The 22970-nt window shown below is 49.7% G+C and overlaps 2 protein-coding genes across 2 annotated transcripts in view; one reads left to right on the top strand and one right to left on the bottom strand.

Annotated features, from left to right (window-relative positions):
• Positions 1–22970, bottom strand: part of SND1 (staphylococcal nuclease and tudor domain containing 1) — a 445599-nt gene that overhangs the window by 51772 nt on the left and 370857 nt on the right. The gene's annotated exons all lie outside the window — the stretch shown is intronic.
• Positions 10855–14617, top strand: LRRC4 (leucine rich repeat containing 4). Its single transcript, XM_066262224.1, has 2 exons — positions 10855–10972; positions 11148–14617. Exon 2 carries the CDS (start codon positions 11248–11250, stop codon positions 13204–13206), a length of 1959 nt encoding a protein of 652 aa, XP_066118321.1. The 5' UTR covers positions 10855–10972; positions 11148–11247; the 3' UTR covers positions 13207–14617.

Here is a 22970-nt window from a genome sequence, read left to right as displayed (position 1 = left end):
GTGGGGGACTCCCAGACTCGCAGCTGGCAGCCCCACAGAAGCTGGGCTTCAGCGCCCCCCATCAGAAGCAGAGCGAGCTCAGGCTGGTGCTCCTCACAGGGACAGTTTGAAGCAAACCGACAGATTCCCCAGCTCACACTGCTGAGCATTCCTGGCTGGTAGGAGGCAGGAGAGAGATGGGGATTCATGGATGGGGTGGGCAGTGGGGGGTGGTGTGCTGGGTAAAGGAGAATGAGGTTCAAAGTAGTCACATTCTCTTTGTGTACACAGACTTACTTACCAGTGTTAAGAGACAGGCAGAAAAAGAGCGAGGATATGAATGAATCTGAATAGGCCAACCAACAAGTTGGGGAATTCTAGTTCTTCTAACACTGATCAAGTCACATCCTACACAGAGCAAGAACAGGCTGGAAGCTGGGGGACCTGACCACTTGACCCCTGAAGAGGCTCAGATCACAATGGAAAGGAATGCAGCATCCAGGAACCTGGTGTCAGCCGAACCATCCAGTGGTCATTAGATGACTCACAGGGAAGCCAGTGGCATGAGCTCCTGGTGGTCACAATGCTGCTCTCCCCTCCACTTCTAAAGAGCCTGTGCTTTTGCTCAAGGATGGTGTTGGATGAGACTGCAATTAAGAGACAAAATTCAAGCCCACGTTTCCATTATGGGCCCTCCAAGTCTCCCTAGGAAACTCTTTGAATGAGACAAAGGAGTCCACATTACTAGGCCAGTACTGAATGAACTGAAGCCATACCCACTGGGGTCCAGGGACACTGTAATCACAGCTGAAGCTGGCAGCAGAGGCTGAACCACAGAAGCTGAACAACAGATCAAGGAGGCTGGCAGAGAGTGGGCAGGGACAACACAGCACCACTCTACAAACCAAGGGGATTGGAGTGGCTTAGGGACCATGAAAAAGATGCAAGAAGAAACTGCAAAGAAGGACACAGGACAAACTGAACAGAATAAAAACAAGGAGAATGTTCCAACCTGAATATATGTCTTCGATTCAGTCAGAAATTCCCTAGGGTGAGTATAAGAAGTATGTTCCCATCTTGTTCACACTTTCTAGACTGTAAGTTTTTCTCTGAAGCATGAATTGCTCAGGAAGGGGCCCTACAATATTGCCAGAACAGCCCTAAAACATGTGACTTTTTAAAAAGATGTTTTGTGACACACCTATGGTTGAAGGGAATGAAGTCATAACCCAAAGAAACATCTTCCCTCAGGGCAGAAGGGAAAGCAGGTCAAGGACAAAGCTGTGAAAGGACGCGGGCGCCTGGACTCGCAGTCAGACTACCCACATAGCTGTCTGCTTTGCTCCCTGCCCCCACTGCATATTTTAGATTAGGAATTTGTTGATGGACTCGGTTGTTCTTGAATCATGCAAAACTTGGGGACAGCTGATAGAGATGAGGACCCTGGACAGCAGCTCTGGGCTCCTCTCACTGCCCAGTCCACTGTGCTATATAGCTCAGAACCTCAGTGGGATATTTATACCTGCCTTTAAATTTACCTGGCTCTCCATTAAGTGAGGTTATGGGGCGCCCTTTACTGCTGCTAGTGGTGATTGTCCTAACATTCTTTAATTAGCAAAAAGCGTTGGCACAGTCACTTTCAAAGCATTTGCTCTTACTGTCTTGGTGTTACCTATTTCAGGCTCAACAGCCCCTACTCCCTTTGGAGAAAATGCATGCTAGCAAATTGAAAATGACAGGCATACGCGGGCATGGGCGACTATACTGTTCTTCTCACTCCTCACATACCCACAACTGCTAAGAACCGGTGAGCCTTTATGATACCTCCATAAAACTCTCACTCATAAATCTGTCAGCAAGGGGCTAGGAATTCTAAACACTGAGGACAAGGAAACCTTGAGGTCACTAGGATCCTCTTTAATTTTTCCAGCATTAAAAAAGAATAAGCTACCTTCAAAGATTTATAGAGTAGAGCTAGGGCTATCGATATACCAACAGGGAGCTCTCCTTTACAATAACCCTCTTTGCTCTGAGATACTTAACTCACTACTATGACCTACATATTGAACACAGATGGGTAGGGCCTCTGCTTTCATAGCAGTGTGCAATACATAAACATAGATAATGGTAAATAAAATATGACACTAAGCTGGGTGGTGACTGGTAGAGTTATGCTAGACAGGCCAGTGATGAAAAACCTCTGTGAAGAGACCTGCTCAAGGAACCAACTACTACCAGTACATGTGGGGAAAGAACATTCCACATAGAAGAGAGAGCAAAGGACCTAATGGCGTGACCCAGCAAGAAGATGATTAACATGAGGGCACAGGTACAAGAAAGACAAGATGGCTTAGGACCTCTGGTCCATGGGAAGCAACTTTGTTATTAGAATTATGAAGGGAAGACAATGGAGCATTTTAAGCATATCAATAACATCTAATATAATGGCATGAAGATTACTTTGGTGGCTGTGGAAAACAGACTGTAGAGGGCAAGAGTGAAAATCCATGTCTTGAATAGGTTAATTTCTTAGTTTTTAATAAATGTCCTGTGGTTACATAACATGTTAACATAAGGGGAAGCTGGGTGAAAGGTACATGGGAACTATTTTTGACCTGTCTGTAAGTCTAAAGTTATCTCAAAATTTATTGCTAAAAATAAACAATGCTCTGGCTCGTTGGCTCAGCAGTAGAACATCAGCCTTGCATGTGGAAGTCCTGTGTTTAATTCCTAGTCAGGGCACACAGGACAAGCAACCATCTGCTTCTCCACCCTTCCCCCTTTTCTCTCTCTCTTACCCTCCTGCAGCCATGGCTCGAAAGGTTTGAGTAAGTTGGCCCCAGGCACCGAGGATGGCTCCATGGTCTTACCTCAGGTGCTAAAAATAGCTCATTTGCTGAGCAATGGAGCAGTGGCCCCCGATGGACTGAGCATCACCCTGTAGAGGGCTTGTGGGTGGATCCCGGTTGGGGTGCATATGGGAGTCTATCTGTCACCCTGTCTCTCACTTAACAACAAACAACAAAAAACACCTTATATCTTTAATAAAGAACTGAAAGGTCTAAATTAGGCACAATATCAACAGCAGATAAGTCCAGGAAAAACATAGCAATAAAAAAAATGGATTCTTTCAATAACTGACTTTGGATAAAATATTTTCTGTATATGCTCGTTTCCACATTAGAAATCAACAGCTGCTACCACTATTACCCTTACTTTCTTCTAGTCCAGTAATACCACAAAATAAGTACAATTAATCCTAGTTTATACATGAAGCTGAAGCTTAAAGTAACTTACATGCATAGTATACGAGAGGCAGAACCAGGATCTGACTCCAGGTTTCTCTGACTCCAGAATACTTACGATCACAACTATGGTATAATGCCCACTGGCATTCTCTTTCTTCCCCAGTCCCGCCTGAACCCAAATTAGGGAAAAAATATTTGGGTTTCCCCCAACTCCAAACAAAATATGAGTAAATGTATACATACATTTACATTTATATGTGTGTATAACTATAGGCATAGGCCCATGATTAAAAAACAGATTTATGTTGGAAGTACTTAAAAAGACATCTTTACTCATAATTCTCTGTATCTGCTGGGCTCTGATCTTGAGGTCTTTCTTAATCTCCAATGAGCTCGAAGATTAACATTTGTAACTTGTTACAGTCAAGGCGAATTTTGTAGCAATGCCAAAAGATACTTCTGGTAGTATTACTGGTAAATGCTCAGATCTGTGGGATAAAATCTAGAGGCCATGTGAAGGCAAAGCGAGAAAATTATCACGAAAAGGAATCGAGAGAAGCAAAAAGGGTGCAGATTTCTCAAGTGTGTCTGGTCAGCCCGCCCCTTTTCTTTGCTCATGTGGTATTTCCTAACACTGCACTGACTGAAGGATACCCTTCCTTCCTAATGGGAGGATCTGGTGGGCGTACAGTTCACACACAGCTCTTCTACCCCTCAACAAGCACAGGTGTGTGGAGTCACCTGCTGGTTGTCAGATGTAGCTTTCCCTTTCTCATAACTGGCACAACACAGCAGTTTAGAAATTGGACACGAGACATATTTGAGATTGAAACCTGGCTTTGTTGCTGAATAAGCAAAACCCACATCCTAATCCCAAAACCTATGAATGCTACCCTATTTGGAAAAAGGGCCTTTGCAGATGTAATTAAGGATCTTGCAATGACATCATCCTGGAATATCCAGGTGGGCCCTAAATCTAATGACAAGTGTACTTACAAGTCACAAAGAGGAAAGGGACAGAAGAGAAGTCAACATGATCATTGAGGTGGCGAGTGATGCGGCCACAAGTCCAGGAATACTGACAGTCACCAGAAACTGGAAGAGGCAAGAGGTTAGCACGGCTTCTCCCCTGGGGTCCTTGGAGGGAGTGTGGCCTTGCCTGAATTTGCATTTTCAGACTCTAGAACTGTGAGAGGGTAAATTTCTGATGTTTTTAAGCCACCAAATATGGGATAATTTGTTATGACAGCTTCTAGAAACTAATACAGTCACTAGTTCTGTGATCCTGAGACAGCTTCTTAAATTCACTTGCAAAAGGGGGACTCTGATTGTACCCACTTCCCAGAGCTGTCATAAGAATCAAATATGTGTAAGGAGACACTTTGCCAAGTAGCTATCAACTCCCCAGTAAATGCAGCTTCAACAATCACTATTGCTATACAAAAGCAATTAAAGAAAAGAATAAACTACAAGGCCTATAATTAATTGGTCAGTGTACCTACAGAGGTAAACATTTCCAAGGTTCCTGGCTGGATTTCTTTGGTTTGTGTGACATACAGGGACTGTGGCTAGGACGAGCTCCAGAGACTGAGAATTGGGAGATGTTTCCCTTCACTCAGGCCTGGCAGCCCACAAAGAAATTGTAAGGCCCAGGAAACTAGCCTTAGAAGAGGGAGAGGCCCATCCATTCTATCTCTCTTTGCCTTTCTCAGTAAGCATCTCGTCTTGTATTTGCTGAGGTTTTAAAAATTTCTCTGGATGGGACCTGCAGGGAGAGTGCTTTTCTGTCTACTTCCTTCTGCCTTCCTTAAAAAGTAGAGTTATTAGGGGAAAAAAGCAACAGTGGATTCTGAGGGCACTCAGAAGAATGGATAATTCTAAAACAGCTGTGTCACCTTGAATCATCAGGCTCAAGGAAAAAAATCCACTCCCTTTATGACAGTGGGTAGTAATGACACAGTCACAGCCTCACCAGGGGGTCACAGCCAAGAAAAATAACCTTAATATTTTGAAACGGTGACTTTATCTATTAAACAGAAACTTTGTAATCAGTTGACCCTGAAGGGGTAGTTGCACATGTGAGTGGAAATGAGACGCGCGTGTGTGTGCGCGCACACACACACACACACAATATGCTCACTACCTTGGGCAGGAGGAGGTGACTATTTCCATATAGATGACTTCTTACACTGTTTTGTCATTACCAATTCACCAATCAACTGACGTCTTTCTCTACCTTTGTGGAGAGCCATTCCCATACTGTCCTTTTCTTTCTTCCTGTTTCCCAAAGTTCCTTTTCTCACTCACTCTTGTGTTCTTAGCTGAAATGGCAGCACATAGGTTTGGCCAAGACAGTATTATAAACAGGAACTGGAGTTTCAGGGACTGTGTGATCTTCCTGCCACTGGTGGACCTACCTTAAGAGGCCCAAAAGCCAGAGACTGCTCACTCCTAGCAAACCCTATGAGGCATTATGGACATCTAGTGGCTGCTCGAGATAATGTCAGGATGGGGAGTGGTCTAGCCCTGGGCTTTACCAGGAGCCCAATTATAAGGCCAGAAGTTCTCTTAGACTCAGTCCACTGGATGAACTTTTCTTCTACTTCTTATTACAGGTACAAAGTCACTCGGAATGGCCAACTGGTTCTACAAAGACCCATTTTTATCCTAGTGCAGCAAAGTATAATGATAGCACCTGCATACAAGACCACAGAAGGCGGGTATTTGGAAATATCTTCCAAACCCTAGGTTCAAATGCCGATTTGCCAAACACTGAGGGGTTGAGCTTGGAAGGGACAGACTCTGATATTAATTAGTCACGTGGCTTTAGGTAAGTCACTATAACTGTCTAATTTTCATTAATGCCATTTGTAAAATGAGAGGTTGAGTTCAGATGATCTCCAAAGTCCCTTTTAGCTTTAACATCCTGTGATCTATGAGCCCTTTTAAAAGTAGCTGGGAAAACACTGATCTGTTTTGGCACCGTGGATGGCTGGATTAAACTGAAGGAAGCATTCTCTTCTCAACTTCGTGGCTCATTTCCAAGACTTGGCTACAATCCCAAAGGTTCAACCATCTTCATAGAGCTACATATCTGAGAACGGATGGAAATCCTGGACTATGAGAGCTAGAAGGAACATTCTAGTCCATTTCCTTAATTTCATAAATGAAGAAAGCAAGGCTAAGGAGCTGTTTTAATATTTCTACATGTCTAATCAGTGGCAGAAAGGAGACTAGAACTCAGGTATCTCGCTCGATCTTAGTGCTGGCACCAAGCTGCCCACGTGGGCTCTGCCCCATTACCAGCGGCCTTCCTCAATTCCCCGTCTTTATTTTTTTACAGAGAGAGACAGACAGACAGGAAGGGAGAGAGATGAGAAGCATCAATTATCAGTTTTTTGTTACAACACCTTAGTTGTTCATTGATTGCTTTCTCATTTGTGCCTTGACCGCGGGCCTTCAGCAGACCGAGTAACCCCTTGCTCTAGCCAGAGACCTTGGTCCAAGCTGGTGAGCTTTTGCTCAAACTAGATGAGCCTGTTCAAGCTGGCGACCTTGGGGTCTCGAACCTGGGTCCTCCGCATCCCAGTCCGATGCTCTATCCACTGAGCCACCACCTGGTCAGGCAATTCCCTGTCTTTATTGAAGGAGTTTGTGTGAAACCAGGGGTGAAAACATTTGTAATCCAGGATTTCTTCCTTTTCTTCATCTCAAAGTTTAAGCCTTCCTCTTCTTTCTGTTCCTTGGTGGCAACACTCCAAATCAAGGAATTAGCTAGAACCAGGGGCTGTGAGGAGCAACAGACAATGGCTAAATGATACTCGGGTCACAGGGCCACTTTCTGGTCAGAAGGGCTGTGTGCTGCAATGGTTCCTGTCTAGTGTGTCACTATTGTGGCTCGTTCTCAGCCAAGCTGGCCAGCAGAGGCCAAAGTAGCATCATCCAGAACTCTTATGAACTGCACAGAGTGTGGGCACATTCACCCTTGCTAGTCACAAATATTTACTGAAAGACAACCTCATCATTAAGTATTGGTTTGATCTAAGGCAGCCCACCCTTTCCAGCCACTTACATAGTATCAGGGCAGAACCTTTCATTTGCTGGGCCTGGAGCTGAACAGATGGAGCCTGAGGTTGCCTAAACTGGCAGGAAACCAGCCCAGCGAGAGACTCTCTTTGCTTGCGGAGGCAGGGGTAGTCATATTCCAGTGTGCCATCTAGACCCTGGCCAGAGTACCCTCTGGCACTCTACCAGCTCGATGCTAGCTGTGGCAAGAAGAGTAACCTCTCATCAGCAAGTTGCTAATTCTCCACAGATTCCTGCCAGCCTAGGTTTACATTTCTTGGGTCTATAAAATGGTAGTGTCCTGCTTGAAGCTGATGATATGCATATGGGGCTTTAGACAGGAAAACAAAAAGTTGCTAAAGAGCACAGATGAAACTAGCCCTGAGTTTTAGGGTTAGAGTTACCTCCATTTCTCTTGATCAGTCATTATGAACAAAACAAGTTAAATAAAGGATCTATTTTCTCATTCCCTCCTCTCTCACCTTTCATTTTATTTCTCCTACCAAATTTTAAAAGTCTTTCCTCCAATTTTGCAACCACCATTTACTCTAGGCAGCGGAGATAGTTTGAACATATTTTTATTACAGTGATGAAAACACTGGGCTCGGGAAGACTGAAGTGAAATGCTGACTCTGTTGATTTTTGGGAGTATGGCCTTAAGCATATTATTTGCCTGCCTGAGCTCGGTACTTCCATCTGTAAATGGAGACAACTATGGCAATTACTTCACTGGGTAAATGAAGATGAAACAGAACACACACACATCTATCCATACATTCATCCATTCATCCTTAGTAGACCGGAGAGCACAGAACATCCCAGTAAATGACTATTAAAACAAATGAATGAAACCTGAGTCCTCACAGACAGGGAGAAAACTCTGGGCAATCAATTCCAGGCCCAGGTTCCTAGACACCTGAGTTCTATCACTACTATGTGATTCTAGGCAACAAACATTGATTGCAAATGCAAAACAAAAAGGTCTTGGTAAACAAAGGGGAATCCAATTTGGCAGGACTTGAAGAATCCCCTAGCATATTTAAGGATGAGGCTCGTGTTACTGGCAGCAGACCATACTGATATGGATATGGAGAGCTGAGAAATCCCGGACCTCCTGTTCGTAAGCCAGTAGCTCACGTGTGCAGGTGATTGAGTTCAACAAGCAAGCTTGCCAAGGTGAGGTGGTGGTGGGAGGGGTCTTGAGAGAGCCCTTGAAAAGAAGCAATACTAAACCAGGTCAAATTCTACCAGACTGGCTTCCCACAGATTAGCCACAGACGGCCCCACGCACCACTGGCAAAGAAAAAGGTTGCCTTTTTATGGTTGGGAAAAGGCCTAGTCTAGTTTTGAATTAGTCTGTCAAATGCTCCAGGGTCTCCTCTCACTAGAAATAGGGACAAATTGGGGCACAGTTCTCAGAAGTCCCAGCAAGAAAGAGGAACTGGTGGAGCTCCTGGTCTGAAGGTTTAAGACACCCCCCAACCCTCTAGCGCAGGGAGGGGAACGGGGTGTAGGGGTGTTACATGGCTGCGAAGGGAAGCAGCGGCTGCGGCTCCATGAATGAACGGACTGTGCCCTAGGTCTGAGAGTTCACCTCGGATCCTTCCTGCCAGCCGTCGTGCTGCCCCAGGTTGTCACTCCCCAGCTCTCGCACTTGGTCTTTCCTTCCACTGTTCATCGCCCCCGCAACCCTCATTAAGAAAACTATCATTTAAAGCCCTAGTTAAAGCCGAGCAGGGGTGAGGGAATCTGCGAGGGAGGGGCAGGATGGAGAGGCCTTCGCGCAGCAGCTCAGGCTCCAGGTCTTCTGCCCTCCCCCCTTGTCGCCTCCGGGTCCCCACGGTGCAGCTCCAAACTCTGCGTACGCGGCCTGGCCTCGGCCGGCCGCCCCGTCAGCAGTCGGCGGGGGTGAGGATGACGCGGTCCAGGCGGGAGGCCGGCCAACTGCAGCAGCCCCACCGCGGGCCGCCGCGCTCCGGGTGCCAGGCCCCAGAGCCCACCTCACCCGGTGTCGGAGGGTGCCGGGTGCCTGCGCGCGGGGCGGGGGCGGGGGCCGCGGGGGCGGCGCGGCCTCTCCCGCAGCAGCCCCACTCCAGCTCCAGCTCCAGCCTATCAACGGCCACCCGGCGGCTCCCTGCGACCGACCGGACCAAAATAGCTGCGAACGCCTGCGACTTGCGCGGCCGCTCACTTGACGCTCACTCCGGCTCGCCCGCCCGCCAGCTCGCCGGCCCGCTCCCCGCGCCTAGAGGGGGCGGGAGGAAGCGGCCTGGGGAGGGGGGTGGGGGGTGGGGAGAGTTAGGAGAAAGGAAGGAAGGAAGGGAAGGCGGAGGGAAGACGGAGGGGAAGTGGGACGGCAGCTCGGAGCGGCGCGGGGCTGCTGCGCGGCAGCGCTGGAAGGCGCCGCGTTAACCCCTCGAGGGCAGGCCGCGGAGGGGGAGCGGTGTCCACACATAAGAGCACTGCATCACGCTAATCTTCTCCCCAGAACACTATGCGTCAGCAGTACATTCACGTTCTGACTGAAGGACAAAAGGATGAGAGAGCAGTCTGCGTGGCTGCTGCCTGCAACGCCGCGAGCCGGGCGCGAGGAGGAGACGGTGGGCGCCGAGCGCAGGGGCCCCGCCGCGGCCGCCGCTACTAGCAAGCGGGGACCATGTTCCTGGGCTTCGGAGCGTTTCCCGCAGCCGCTACCCTCGCTGCTTACGCCGCCGCCGCCAGCGCTCGGGCCGCCGCCGCAGTTCGCGGACCGCGCAGCCACTGAAGGCGCCGGGAGCCGAAGCCCCGAACTCGTTGGCTCCGCACAAAGCCACAGCTGGAGGCGCGCCGGGGGCCGGGCTGCGGTCGTTGCCCCCGCCGCCTGCCCGAAGCCCGCCCCTGGACTCCCCGAAGCAGCCCGCGGTGCAGGCTTTCCCCCGCGGTCGTGCGCTTCTCCGGCCGGTGGCCCTCGTCCCGGCGCTGCCTCCGCGCCGCTGCCCCTCGGGGGGCTGGACGGATTACTGCTCCCCGCGCCAGCCAGCCGACAGCGGACTGGAAAGTCAGCCCAGATCGTCTCTCTTTAACCTGTAAGAGGCGAGGAAAGAAGGGGGTGTGTGTCTAGGAGGGCGCAGGAGCCGCGACACCGCCTCTTAACTCTCACAGCCCCGCGAGCTAACGACTGCATCAGCCGCCGCCGGAGCGGCCGCCACAAGGAGAGCGGGCAGCGCAGCAGCCAGCAAGCGCGCGGCCTGGGCGGCTGCGGGCGCCCCCTCATCCCGGCCGGGGAACCCCGGGAGTGGGCTGGGGGCGCCGGGGGCACACTCCTGCGATGAAGCGGCTGCCCCCGTGGCTGGTGCGAGCCGGTGCCAGGGTCCAAGGACAAAGCCGGGAAGCGCTGGTGGCGCCGCTCCTCGGGCTGAGGGGGGAGCATGCACCTGCATAGCCCGCCGGGCCTTGACTCTCCCCGGCGCCTCAACTCCGCTGCTCCACCGTAACGGCTCCGGATTTACTAGAAGCCATTTTGTCTCCCCCTCCCCTCCCCTCCCTCCCCCTCCCCTCCCCCCCCCCTCTGCCCTCCCCGCCCCCTCTACTTCCCCCTTTTGTTAATTACAACTAAGAAGTAAGCATGGGAACGAGGTGGCCAGCTCTGGAGGAGACCGCTTAAGGACACCACGCCAATTCCTCCCTTCCTTCCTTCCGAGGTAGGTGACAGCGAATAATTGGGTGGGGATGGCTGCAGTGGGGACAGAAAGTCTCAGCTCTGCGAGGGCTTGCCCTGAGGGGGGCTGGTAGTAGAGGGGCCATTCTTGAGTTTGGCATGATTTTTCTGGCAGATCTACTCCGTCTCTAATTGCCCCTCCCCACCTCCTTCTCTAGATGGAAAGAGGCGCTCCTAGCTCACTTAAGCCGGGGTAGGGCTGGTTCTCCTTTCCGAGCCAAAATCCCAGGCGATGGTGAATTATGAACGTGCCACACCATGAAGCTCTTGTGGCAGGTAACTGTGCACCACACCTGGAATGCCGTCCTGCTCCCCGTTGTCTACCTCACGGCGCAAGTGTGGATTCTGTGTGCAGCCATCGCTGCTGCCGCCTCCGCTGGGCCCCAGAACTGCCCGTCTGTCTGCTCGTGCAGTAACCAGTTCAGCAAGGTGGTGTGCACCCGCCGGGGTCTGTCCGAGGTCCCGCAGGGCATTCCCTCCAACACCAGGTACCTCAACCTCATGGAAAACAATATCCAGATGATCCAGGCCGACACTTTCCGACACCTCCACCACCTGGAGGTCCTGCAGCTGGGCAGGAACTCCATCAGGCAGATTGAGGTGGGAGCCTTCAATGGCCTAGCAAGCCTCAACACCCTGGAGCTGTTCGACAACTGGCTGACAGTCATCCCCAGTGGGGCCTTTGAGTACCTGTCCAAGTTGCGGGAGCTCTGGCTGCGAAACAACCCCATAGAAAGCATCCCCTCTTATGCCTTCAACCGGGTGCCCTCCCTCATGCGTCTGGACCTGGGGGAGCTCAAGAAGCTGGAGTACATCTCTGAGGGGGCTTTCGAGGGGCTGTTCAACCTCAAGTACCTGAACTTGGGCATGTGTAACATTAAAGATATGCCCAATCTCACCCCCTTGGTGGGGCTGGAGGAGCTGGAGATGTCAGGGAACCACTTCCCTGAGATCAGGCCTGGCTCCTTCCATGGTCTTAGCTCCCTCAAGAAGCTATGGGTCATGAACTCACAGGTCAGCTTGATTGAGCGGAATGCTTTTGATGGGCTGGCCTCACTTGTGGAACTCAACTTGGCCCACAATAACCTCTCTTCTCTGCCCCATGACCTCTTCACCCCACTGAGGTATCTGGTGGAGCTGCACCTACACCACAATCCTTGGAACTGTGATTGTGACATTCTGTGGCTAGCCTGGTGGCTTCGGGAGTATATACCCACCAATTCCACTTGCTGTGGCCGCTGTCATGCTCCCCTGCACATGCGAGGCCGCTACCTGGTGGAGGTGGACCAGGCCTCCTTCCAGTGCTCTGCCCCCTTCATCATGGATGCGCCTCGGGACCTCAACATCTCTGAGGGTCGGATGGCGGAACTTAAGTGTCGGACTCCCCCTATGTCCTCTGTGAAGTGGTTGCTGCCCAATGGGACAGTGCTTAGCCACGCTTCCCGCCACCCCCGGATCTCTGTCCTCAATGATGGCACCTTGAACTTTTCCCATGTACTGATCTCAGACACTGGGGTGTACACATGCATGGTGACCAATGTGGCAGGCAACTCCAACGCCTCGGCCTACCTCAACGTGAGCACGGCCGAGCTCAACACCTCCAACTATAGCTTCTTCACCACGGTCACAGTGGAAACCACCGAGATCTCACCTGAGGATACAACACGCAAATACAAGCCTGTTCCTACCACGTCCAGTGGTTACCAGCCGGCATATACCACCTCTACCACGGTGCTCATTCAGACCACCCGTGTGCCCAAGCAGGTGGCAGTACCCGCGACAGACACCAATGACAAAATGCAGACCAGCCTGGATGAAGTCATGAAGACCACCAAGATCATCATTGGCTGCTTTGTGGCGGTGACTCTGCTAGCTGCCGCCATGTTGATTGTCTTCTATAAACTTCGGAAGCGGCACCAGCAGAGAAGTACAGTCACAGCCGCCCGGACAGTTGAGATTATCCAAGTGGATGAAGACATCCCAGCAGCGGCATCTGCAGCAGCAACAGCGGCTCCATCTGGTGTATCAGGTGAGGGGGCAGTAGTGCTGCCCACAATTCATGACCATATTAACTACAACACCTACAAACCAGCACACGGGGCCCACTGGACAGAAAACAGCCTGGGGAACTCTCTGCACCCCGCAGTTACCACTATCTCTGAACCTTATATAATTCAGACCCATACCAAGGACAAGGTACAGGAAACTCAAATATGACTCCCCCTCCCCCCAAAAACTTATAAAATGCAATAGAATGCACACACACACAAAAAGACAGCAACTTTTGTACAAAGTGGGGAGAGAGTTTTTCTTGTATATGCTTATATATTAAATCTATGGGCTGGTAAAAGAAACAGATTATATTAAAATTTAAAAAGAAAAAATTCAAAACAAAACTATTTTCTAACTTGTAAGTTCTATTTAAATGGGGAGTGGGGTTCTTGGGAATGTTGTGGGGTACAATTCAGAAGTCAACTTGCTATGCTGCCAGAAAGGCTTTCTGGTATAAGGTTGAAACAAGATAAAACAAATTAAGGCATCAAAAACATCCCTAAGAGGTAGGGTGTGGGCTGCTAAGGGTGGGGCTAGGCTGAACCTGTCATTTTTTAGAAGATGCTTCACAGGATTCAGGAATATCCATTTCTATAGACACCTTTCTTAAGCTGAGAGCTGTCTTTGCAGATTTATCTTATTAAAAAATATATATATAAAAAAAGCACCAAGAATTTATACTGAGCTAAAATGTTGAGAGGCAATAATTTTTTTTTCCTTCAAAGGCCAAGGGGAAAATAGACCTGTAAATGTATTTTAAACAGGAAAACCACCAAAATGCAAACGAATCCTTAAAGGGGCTGAGTCTTTCTGTCTGTCCATGTGCACGAGTATCCTTGGTTTATGCACTGGGGCACACGTGTGCCCCGCCTGATAGAGCGCTTTGAGGAGGAGCAGAGAGGAAGGGAGCTGGCGTAGCTCTCAGTCAAATGCTTTCACATTGCACCAGATTCCTGCAGTTGGGGTTAACCCAATCTGTGCAAGGCATGTGTCTATTCAGGGTTTCCCAGGAGGAGGAGGAGGCCCCTGAAGTGGGTGCGGCAACAGAGGGGGTGGGAAGGGAGAGCAGCAGCAGAGAATGTATTCACAGGAGGCCATAAATTAGCATTGTGCCATGTCCACCTGTTGTTCCCAGTATCTGACAAATGATTGTAGACAATGATAGCATTTTATAATTTTTAAAATGGTTTTGTTTGTTTTAAGGTGGAGAGGGAGGAGGCTGGGAGTGGGGAGCTTGGGGGAGTGGAAGCTTTTCTCATGCTTGTGATTTGGTGATTATTCTAAATGCTGATTCATTAGGGATTATTACGGCTGATGTCAACTGGTCGTGGTGACGGGGTGGGGGCAGAACATGAGTGGAGAAGAAAAAAGGAGAGAGAGCAAGGACACAGGCTCATTTAAAGTAAAACGAAGCCTTTCCCAACTAGGGTGGCTCACAAAAAAAGATGTGAAATCCACAGAAAAAACAAAAGTAATTTACATGTACGCACGAGTAAGTTCTGCATGGAGTCCTGTTGGATGTAGCACAATGGGGGGAAGGCTTCCCTCCCCCAGGCCTGCCTCAGAAGGAGGAAGATAAAGGGTGGGCATGGGTGGGGAAGGCAGAGATCTCTGTTATTCTGGTCCATTTAATGCTGTAACTTCTTTCATTTATTATTTTAGCTTTAAAAGGAAATAAAGGGTTCAGATTTGAAAGGGGGTGGGGTGGGTGGGGGGGAATGCCAACAAAAGAACACTGATTGTAATGTGAGAAAAGTGTATTTTTGTATTTTAATAAATATTGTTCAATTTTTAATTCAATGTTCCCAAAGGGTTAACTTGAGTAAGACCCTGAACCTATAAATTCTTATAAGCATTGACGAAGTCATTTCTATTCAAAGAAAAAGGAGGGGAGGGAAGGGGAGAGGAGAAGTGGAAGGAGAAAACAATGTTAAATTTTTTTAAAGTATGGGAAAATGCTGAAGCTGTCAACAACCATTCCTTAGCTTAAATAAAAGTGCCCCGATTCTAGTGCACCTTCCATGAGCTAAGCGTGTTAGTCCCTGGCTTTGTCGGGGGTGGAAGCACATTCCTTATGCCCTGGAAAAGCAGGGGAAATGGGTCAGCTTCAGCTCTTGGGACCTGGCCAGAAGTTAAATGCCACCTCAGCAGAAGCTGCTCAGGCAGCACCAGTTCTACCCCGGGGACCCTGGGGGACCTGGATTTAAGAGGTCTGCAATAATGTTGTTTGGCTGAGATTTCCCACAGGCGGTGTTGCTTCGTTTCTCTGGGCACTGAACAGTCAAACGTGTCTTGTGGTGGTGGGTGTCTGTCTCCTGATGCTTACTGAGGGATGCCGTCCAGGGAAGCTGCCTGAACTGGGACCCTGCGGCTGTTCAGCGCTAGTATTTATACTAATGCAGGCAATCGGGACTGAGTGGGTGTGAGCTCTCTGGCACTGAACTGGGATAGAGGCAGGCAGCACTTTGCAGCAGTTGGCTAAGGAATGGCTAAGAAACGGCCAATTCTTAATCCTCTTGGGTGTATATACACCATTTCTGGGAATCAGTGTTTGTGGAAGCATATATGCCTGGGCACACAGTTAGAAACTGCCACTCACGTTTGTAGGCTCCCCAGCTCCAGCAGAGAGAGAGAACTGCGGCAGAGTAGAGGGTGGGACTTGGCGAAGGCCAGTTGAAAAGGCGAGAAACCACCCCCTTGCCTTGTGCCTAAGGGCACAGCTCCGGCTATTCAGAATAGCTTCAGGGGCCATTGTGGCAGTCCTATCACCCCTCCTTTCTGTCTGTCCATGTACACGAGTATCCTTGGTTTGTGCACTGGGGCACACGTGTGCTTTGCCTGATAGAGCGCTTTGGGGAGGAAGGGAGCTGGTGTAGCTCTCAGTCAAATGCTTTCACATTGCACCAGTGATTGGGTTAGGGAATCAGGTAGTACCTTTGGATGACAAAGGTCTGAGGCAAGAGGTAGAAAAATGGTCCTACAGTATTCGCTGGGAAGAACCCTAGGAACCGATGCATCTGTCATGGGGGTTGAGCAAATTCAGGTCTTGGAGTCTGAGGAAGAAGTGCCTTCCAGAAAGAACCCAGAGGAGCTGGGGGCGACTGAGCTGTGGTTCCTGGGAGTAAGTTCCCAGAGCTGGGAGGGTAGCCCCTTTCCCCGCCGAGGTGGCCTCTTCAACTGGGCACCGTGTCAGCTTTTAAAGCAGCGGCCTCCTTTGCAGCAGGTACTTGGGACAGCTCTGCAGGAGTCCCACAAGTATGGCAAGAGCAGCCTTTAGTGCTGGGCTGGTGACTCATCCCAGAGCTTGGCCGAGTTGTAGGGTTTGTTACCTGAGAATGGAACATGGGCTGGTAGCTCTGGGAGGAGGTAATTATAGCAGCATGGTAGAGGAAAAGACTCAGCCACTGATTATATGGAATTAGAGAATTTCCATTAGAGAATTTTTTAAAGGCCATGAAAAATCGTTTCTTTTAATCCCTTCACATTTTACAATCAAGGAAACCAAGCCCTAGAGAAACTGACAGATATATCCAAGGTCACAGTGCTAGTTAACAGAAGAGGCGGGGCACTGAAAGCCAGGCCTCTTGACTCTCAAGCCAAACGTGCTCTTATACTCAGGCCCTTACTGGCTATCAACACATTGCTCCCCTGTTCAATATACAGTGAAAACGGGACCTTCTTACAGATACCTGTGTTCCCTCTCCTTCCTCTTAAAGCTCTTGGTCTCCTTTGGAACTGGCTCCACTGCCCCCTAAGGCCTGACTGGAATTCTGGGCACCGTGGCGCCAGCTGGCCTGGGGTGACTGTGCTCACTGAGGAGCTAGACTCTCAGAACTGCGGACACACAGCTTCCTGATTCTCAGGTTCCACGGCAGACAGAAGCTGCGGGGCCACACAGAGGGTGACGGCCGCCGGGGAAAGGGTGAGGTAGATAAGGCAGGGTGTGCAGAGTGAAGAGGTGGCTGGGCCTTCTCCCCTGCCTGGGAAGCTCTGCAGAGAAGATTGACAGCAGTGTTAAGCACCTATTGGGTCAAGTTCTCCCTGGCAGAGTGGTTTCTATTTGGCTCCACAGTCAGACTTTTGGGGGCTCCCTAACTCCTGCACTGTATCTGTCCCAGCCCATGCTCTCTCAGGGCCATGTGCTGCCACTCCCATCATCAGCTTCCAGGCCGCTCCTTTAGTGTGGTGCTTAATTCTGTCCTCCATGACGGTACAGGAGACAGGATAGTTTCTAAATTCTAGAGACATCAGCCTTATCATGGCTATTTAACAGGTACTGAGGCCAGCAACCTGCTGGGTGCCTGGGTGAACCACACTGAACAGAGTCGTGAAAGAATTCCTGTTGTTGGTGGAGAAGAGGTCCTGAGTCCATGGCCATTAGTAGTAGAGCTCTGGCTGCCTTCAGTGGAGACACAGGAGCCTGGGAGAGGGCGGAGTAGGCCTTGCTCAGCCCAGGCAGGCCACTGCCCCAGGGGGCCAGAGCCCACAATTAATGCTCTAACCTTTTATTGCAACAAAGCAGCAGGGGGTTAAAATTACAGAAGAGGAAAGAGATAGAGAAAGACACAGAGAGAGAACATTTACACCCAAACGTATGTCTGATTTTATCTCTGCGGCACTCAGCACTCCATGCCATTTCTAAATCCTGCCTCAGCTAAACTGCCAGGGAGTTTCTGTCCCCAAATCCCCCTCTTGGTCCCCCCATCCATTCAGAAGGTACCCTTCCTCTTATGGGAAGAATGGTTTGGGCAGTGAATTAAGGTTGTTTGCGTCTTTGCTTTAAATTAAAATGAAGTCCACTGCTTCTTGGAGCAGAGAAAGGGGTTTCAGGAAAGATCAGTGGAACATGTGTGTGGAGCACAATACAGTCAAGTGCTGGTAAGTGTAGACCTGGAGCCAGGCTACCTGGGGTGAACCCTGGCTCCGCCACTTACAAGATGTGTCACTTTGGACAAATACTCCATTTCTTCCTCTGTAAAATGGGTGTAATATTAGAACCTACCTCACTATTTCAGAGGCTATTGTGAGACTGAAAAAACACATTAAAATTAAAGTCACACAACAGTGCCTGATATCATCTAGTAATGCTATGTGTATAGTTGGTAGATACTTCATCTTAAAAGAATAGGCCAACTGCCCAGCCCTCCTCACATCTATTCTTGAACCTCATCTATGTCCAAAGAGGGAAAAGGCCTATTAAGCTATTCAGAGAGGAAAGTTTATTGTCCAGCAGTCAGGGACATTGGGGCAGCACCATCTAAAAGCCCAAGCACTGTGGGAAGATAGTTTGTACTTTTCTTCCTAGGAAGGCAATGCCTTGTGCTCTGTTCCCTAATCCAGCTCTATAGTGGCCCAAGGCACTGTGTCTAGGAATAGATTATCTTTCCTCCTGGTGAGCAGGAAGAAAGGGAAGATAATGCTGCTGTTGGTGCACAAGCCAAGAGTCCCTTACCTAGGAAGCCTTGGTCCCTTACCGAGAGGGTAATCTTTCTAGAGTATTCCCACCTACCCGTTTCATTGTCAGGGTGCCTTACCAAGGTTGAGGTCGGAGGTCAGAGGCTCCAGGAGGCAGGAGAGAGAAGGGCATTTGGGGCCTTACAGCAGTATTGGGAAGTTTGGAGAAAAGAAAGGCGGGGGAGAAAGCAAAATTTGAGCATACGAGAGTAGAATGCAGCTGAATGGCAGATACACCACTGCAGCTAAGGGTCTGCAATGCAGTTAGAGAGGAACGCCAGGGAGATCCCTCTGCCCTGGACCAGGCTGCTGGACCCTGGATGGGGGGTGACTCTTAGTGTGACACTCATGGCATGGAACAGAGAAGAAAAGCATGGAGGTCAACTTTCTGAGAGAAGCCTATGAAAGAATGCATCTTGCTTTCCTAACGAGAGGCTGGAATGAACTTTGAGGATGAGCACAGGTTTCCTCCTCTGGTTCACGCCAGCTTTGCTGTCAGTACTTGGGCCAGATCACCTACCCACAGAAGTCCTGCTCCCTGGGCTGGAGGCAGTCCCCTGCTCCAGGGAAGCAGCTGGCCCTCGGGGCCATAGTTTAACTGTGCCGGGCTTACTCAGGGCTCCTCTGAACACTTCTTCATTTCTATTAGGGCATAGCCATGGGGGGCAAGGAGAAGGTACAACTCACTGTTGATCCACAAAAAGCGTACTATTCCAGAGGGAAAGTGTTATATAAATCATGTTTTCCCATAAAAAATAATGATGACTGTGAGTTCAAGGCAGATGGACCCTGGCAGTGAGTCAGAGATTAGGCCTAGGCCTGTGGGGGATATCCCTGGGAGAAGCTCTCTTGTCGAAGAAGTCAGCGTTTGAGGGGATGGCGTTGTTTTCTCTAGCTTAGCCCACCAAGATTTCTGAACCTATAGCGGGGCGGGGCAGGGCAGAGCAGCACTGAGAGGAGACTGCTCTGCCAGGTGTGGGTGGGGGCTGTGTGGACCGCAGCAGTACTCAGCCTTTTAGGTTCATGCGTTCTATGACCTAGGAACAATACTGGAACAATTATTAAGCTTTATATTAATTACTAAATAGCAAAGGAACAGTCCTTGATTTTCTTGTTTCTTTAAGACCTATCCACCTTCCTATACCCCCACGAATAAAAAGCACACTCCAATTAATTCTCTCACAGATCCCTTCCCCAAACCCTACTTGAGTACAATCATTGCCTTGAGAGGACCTAAGATAGCCCTTTCTTCCAACAGTGCTCATGCTGTTTCCTCTTCCAAGGCAGGTCCTTAATCTGTGGTCTCTAACAGTTCCTTTAAGGTCTCAACCCTGGTTTCCCTGAGTCTTGCTGGTGTTGATTTATTCACCAGATAAGTCACTCTACCTGCTCAGTGAGTCAGCAAGGATGACTGAGAAGGGCTTTCACACACTAGCTGTTCTCAGCGCAAAGTTCGGTTTCCAGGCCTCGGGCTACTTACTTCTTCCTGGTCTTCAAGGCCCTGGCTTCTTCCCTTTACCTACCCACTCAGCCAGGTTCATGAAGACCATTCAGACAGCCTCTCCCACTCACACTGCACCCTGTAGGTGAACTGAATGAGTTATTGGCAGCTCTGTGGAAAGGCAGTTCCCTGCACAGTGCTGCCCTGTTTGTAGGGATGATCAGCAAACCTCACAAAAGGCCCAATGCAGGCCCAGAAATGAAGCTGAGGCCTCAGATGCTAACAGCCTGTTCCTGCGACGGTTACAAGTTATAATCTATTACCATTGCAAGAAGACTTAATTTCTGGACTTAAAGGAAGTCGGATAATACTTTATCCTATTAGCGTCTGCCTGTGTGAATTGACAATGACTTCCTTCTGACGTGACAGCATATTCCTTCAATTCATCTCTTTAAGGGGATGTACTGGGAAGTGGAGGAAGAGGGAGGGCTGAGAAGGAGACTGCCAAAGGAACCAGGGGAGGAGAGGACCGTTTTTTAAATTAGAAATGGGAGAGGGGATTTGGAGGGAGATGGCCAGAATGAAGTATCTCAAAGCATGTTTGCATTTCGTTTTGTTTTTCTTGTAAGGGAAGTAACTGTAATAACTGGGAATATTGTACATGTATGTGTGTGAGAAAAAAGGGCCTGAAGCCACATAAAAACGTGAACACCTGAAGAATAAGCAGTTGGCCTATTCTGTGCTCTCATTCAGTGGTTGTGCCTTCAGGGCAGCTGGTCCTTTCTTTAATCCCTTTTCTACATTCCTGTTTTAAGTCCACAGCTGCTCTGGCCACTGGCATGAAGTCGGCTGATGGCACTTTCATGTCATGAGTGTGTCATCAGGGCTGGCTGGCCTTGAGGTGGCAGTGGAAACTGAGGACAGAATGCTGTTTCGTGGCTTCTAACTCCAGGGATATGGAGACAGTGGAGGAAACTTAAGTCAGTTCAGAAAATCTTGCTGAACATCCTCGTTTTACTTACGAGGACAATGAAGTCCAGGGAGATAGGACTTTCTCTGCAGAGATCAGAGATCTCCAGTTTCTGGGTTCTCAACCCAGCACCATTACTGAACACCAGCAGGTCCCACTAAGATGTACAGCTCCAGGGGGCGCCATTTATAGAAACTACAGAGTGTTTAGTGCCCCCTGAGGTTTGCAATTTGGTGCAATCCCTTACAGTTTGCTTCCAGGGAGGGAGGGAGGGAGGGCAAGGGAAGGCCTTTCACGCCAGCACTTTATCTGTGCTTAATGTCCTGAGACAGATGGTGCCCACTCATGACTTCATTCCAGCAGCTAGAGCGGAGGCATCAGGCAAGTTTTCCTTCTCTTCAACCACAAGTGATCCAGAGCATGAGGATTCTGAGGGCAGCCCAAACAGCTAATAAATTAAAAGGAGCATTTGTTACTCACCCTGTCCACCCCTTCCCTACACAAGTGAAGTGCTATGAGGCAAAGAACATGGATCCCCGTGCGGGGAAGACTTGCATAAGCTAGATCATGGTAGAGGTCTGTTCAAGGTCAAGAGGACCACTTGAGAAGCAGAGAAGCCAGGAGTCCTGCTTCTGGAATGCCCCGGCCTTCCCTGGCACTGGGAAACCTCAGAAGACCCAGGCAGACTCAGAGGCCTGTTCTGAAACGGGGGTCTAAGAAGCTAGTAAACGTCTCAACAAATCCTCTCCTGGGAAACACAGTGGCCCTGGCTATAATTTTATCACATACATTTAATTAGAATCTGTCCTGTCTCCTTTGCGATGGTTTCCAGCGAAGTCCCAATAGAAACATTCTAAAAGAACAGCCTCATTCAGCCAAGGAACTCTTTTAACCAAGTTAATTTAGCAGAAATTTGCCATCTTGGGTTGGGTGGAGTTACCTCTATTTTCAACTTCAAAGCTGGAAGGAGAAAGGAGGTGGGGAATGCAGAGAAATAAAGAGGGCGGGGGTTCAAGCAAATGAGTTTCCATCTATTAAGGAGCAGTAATTTCTGCTAGCGCCCCTAGAGACAGGTCCTCTCCAATAACGGCCTCGCTCTAATGACTCGTACTCCTAAGCAACAGCCTGTGTTTGCTGGCGTTGAGTCCAGCTGTACAGGAGAACTCCCTTTATCTGGTGGTGCTGCTGTCATTATGCAGGGGGCTCAGCCAGCCAGGAAGGAGAGAGCGCTCACCAGAGAGGATGCTCTTCCCCAGCAGGCCTGGTGCTGCTGACCCAGGGCTAAAAGGGCTGAGGCAGGTCAGAGATAAGAAGACAGGGCAGACACACTGCACAAGAGGGAGGAGACAAGAGAAAGTCAAGACTTAGGTAGCTCCTGAGGAGCGGCTAACCTCAATGCAGACAAGCGCTGGTGGCTGGGAGGTGGGCAGGGGGTCTGTGGGCATGGCGCAGGGGTGAGCTCAGGCATAATGGACAAAAACTGATGAGCATTAGTGGTATGAAACATGGTGCTAACTTCACTGGAAGCAAGAACAGGGAGAATCAATTTCAGGTCCCTAACTAGCAATCATTTCCTGCGGCAGAACTAAGGGATGCAGGCTAACACTGGCATCATAGGAGTGGTAGCTATTACTGAGGGTGTGGTGTCAGTTGAGGGGTGAGGTCCTCTCGTCTGCCTTTCTCCTCTACGCATTGAGATCAGTGGGGAGAGCCAATACTGGGGCTCTCGTTTTTGTGGAGGCTTTGCTGAGGCTGCTGCAAAATAAGGGGTGGGACACCCCCTGCTTTGCCCCCGGTGGCTTCCCTGGGATGGAGACGCACTGCTTCTGGAGGCTGCCTTGCCAGATGTGCCAGCAGTCAGCCTGGCCAGAGAGCCTGCAGTGCCGACAGATGCCCTGGGCCGCACGTGGGATGGCGAGACCCTTTATGGCACTGCGGCTCGGCTCCGGGGCAGTGCCGGAGCGGCAGGGTGATGTTCCTCAGCCAGCTCCATTTCCCCTCAAACCTCATCAAATATGTGGGCTACAGAGGGAGGCGAATTTAATTAAATAACTGTGTCATGGG

This window comes from Saccopteryx bilineata, chromosome 2 (assembly GCF_036850765.1).
Source record: "Saccopteryx bilineata isolate mSacBil1 chromosome 2, mSacBil1_pri_phased_curated, whole genome shotgun sequence".
NCBI lineage: Eukaryota > Metazoa > Chordata > Mammalia > Chiroptera > Emballonuridae > Saccopteryx > Saccopteryx bilineata.
Note: the sequence above shows the minus strand (reverse complement) of the source record. Positions and strands in the feature narration are given on the sequence as shown.

Excerpts from the sequence above, each read along its gene's own strand:
- LRRC4 (XM_066262224.1), top strand. The coding sequence starts at position 11,248 with ATGAAGCTCTTGTGGCAGGTAACTGTGCACCACACCTGGAATGCCGTC.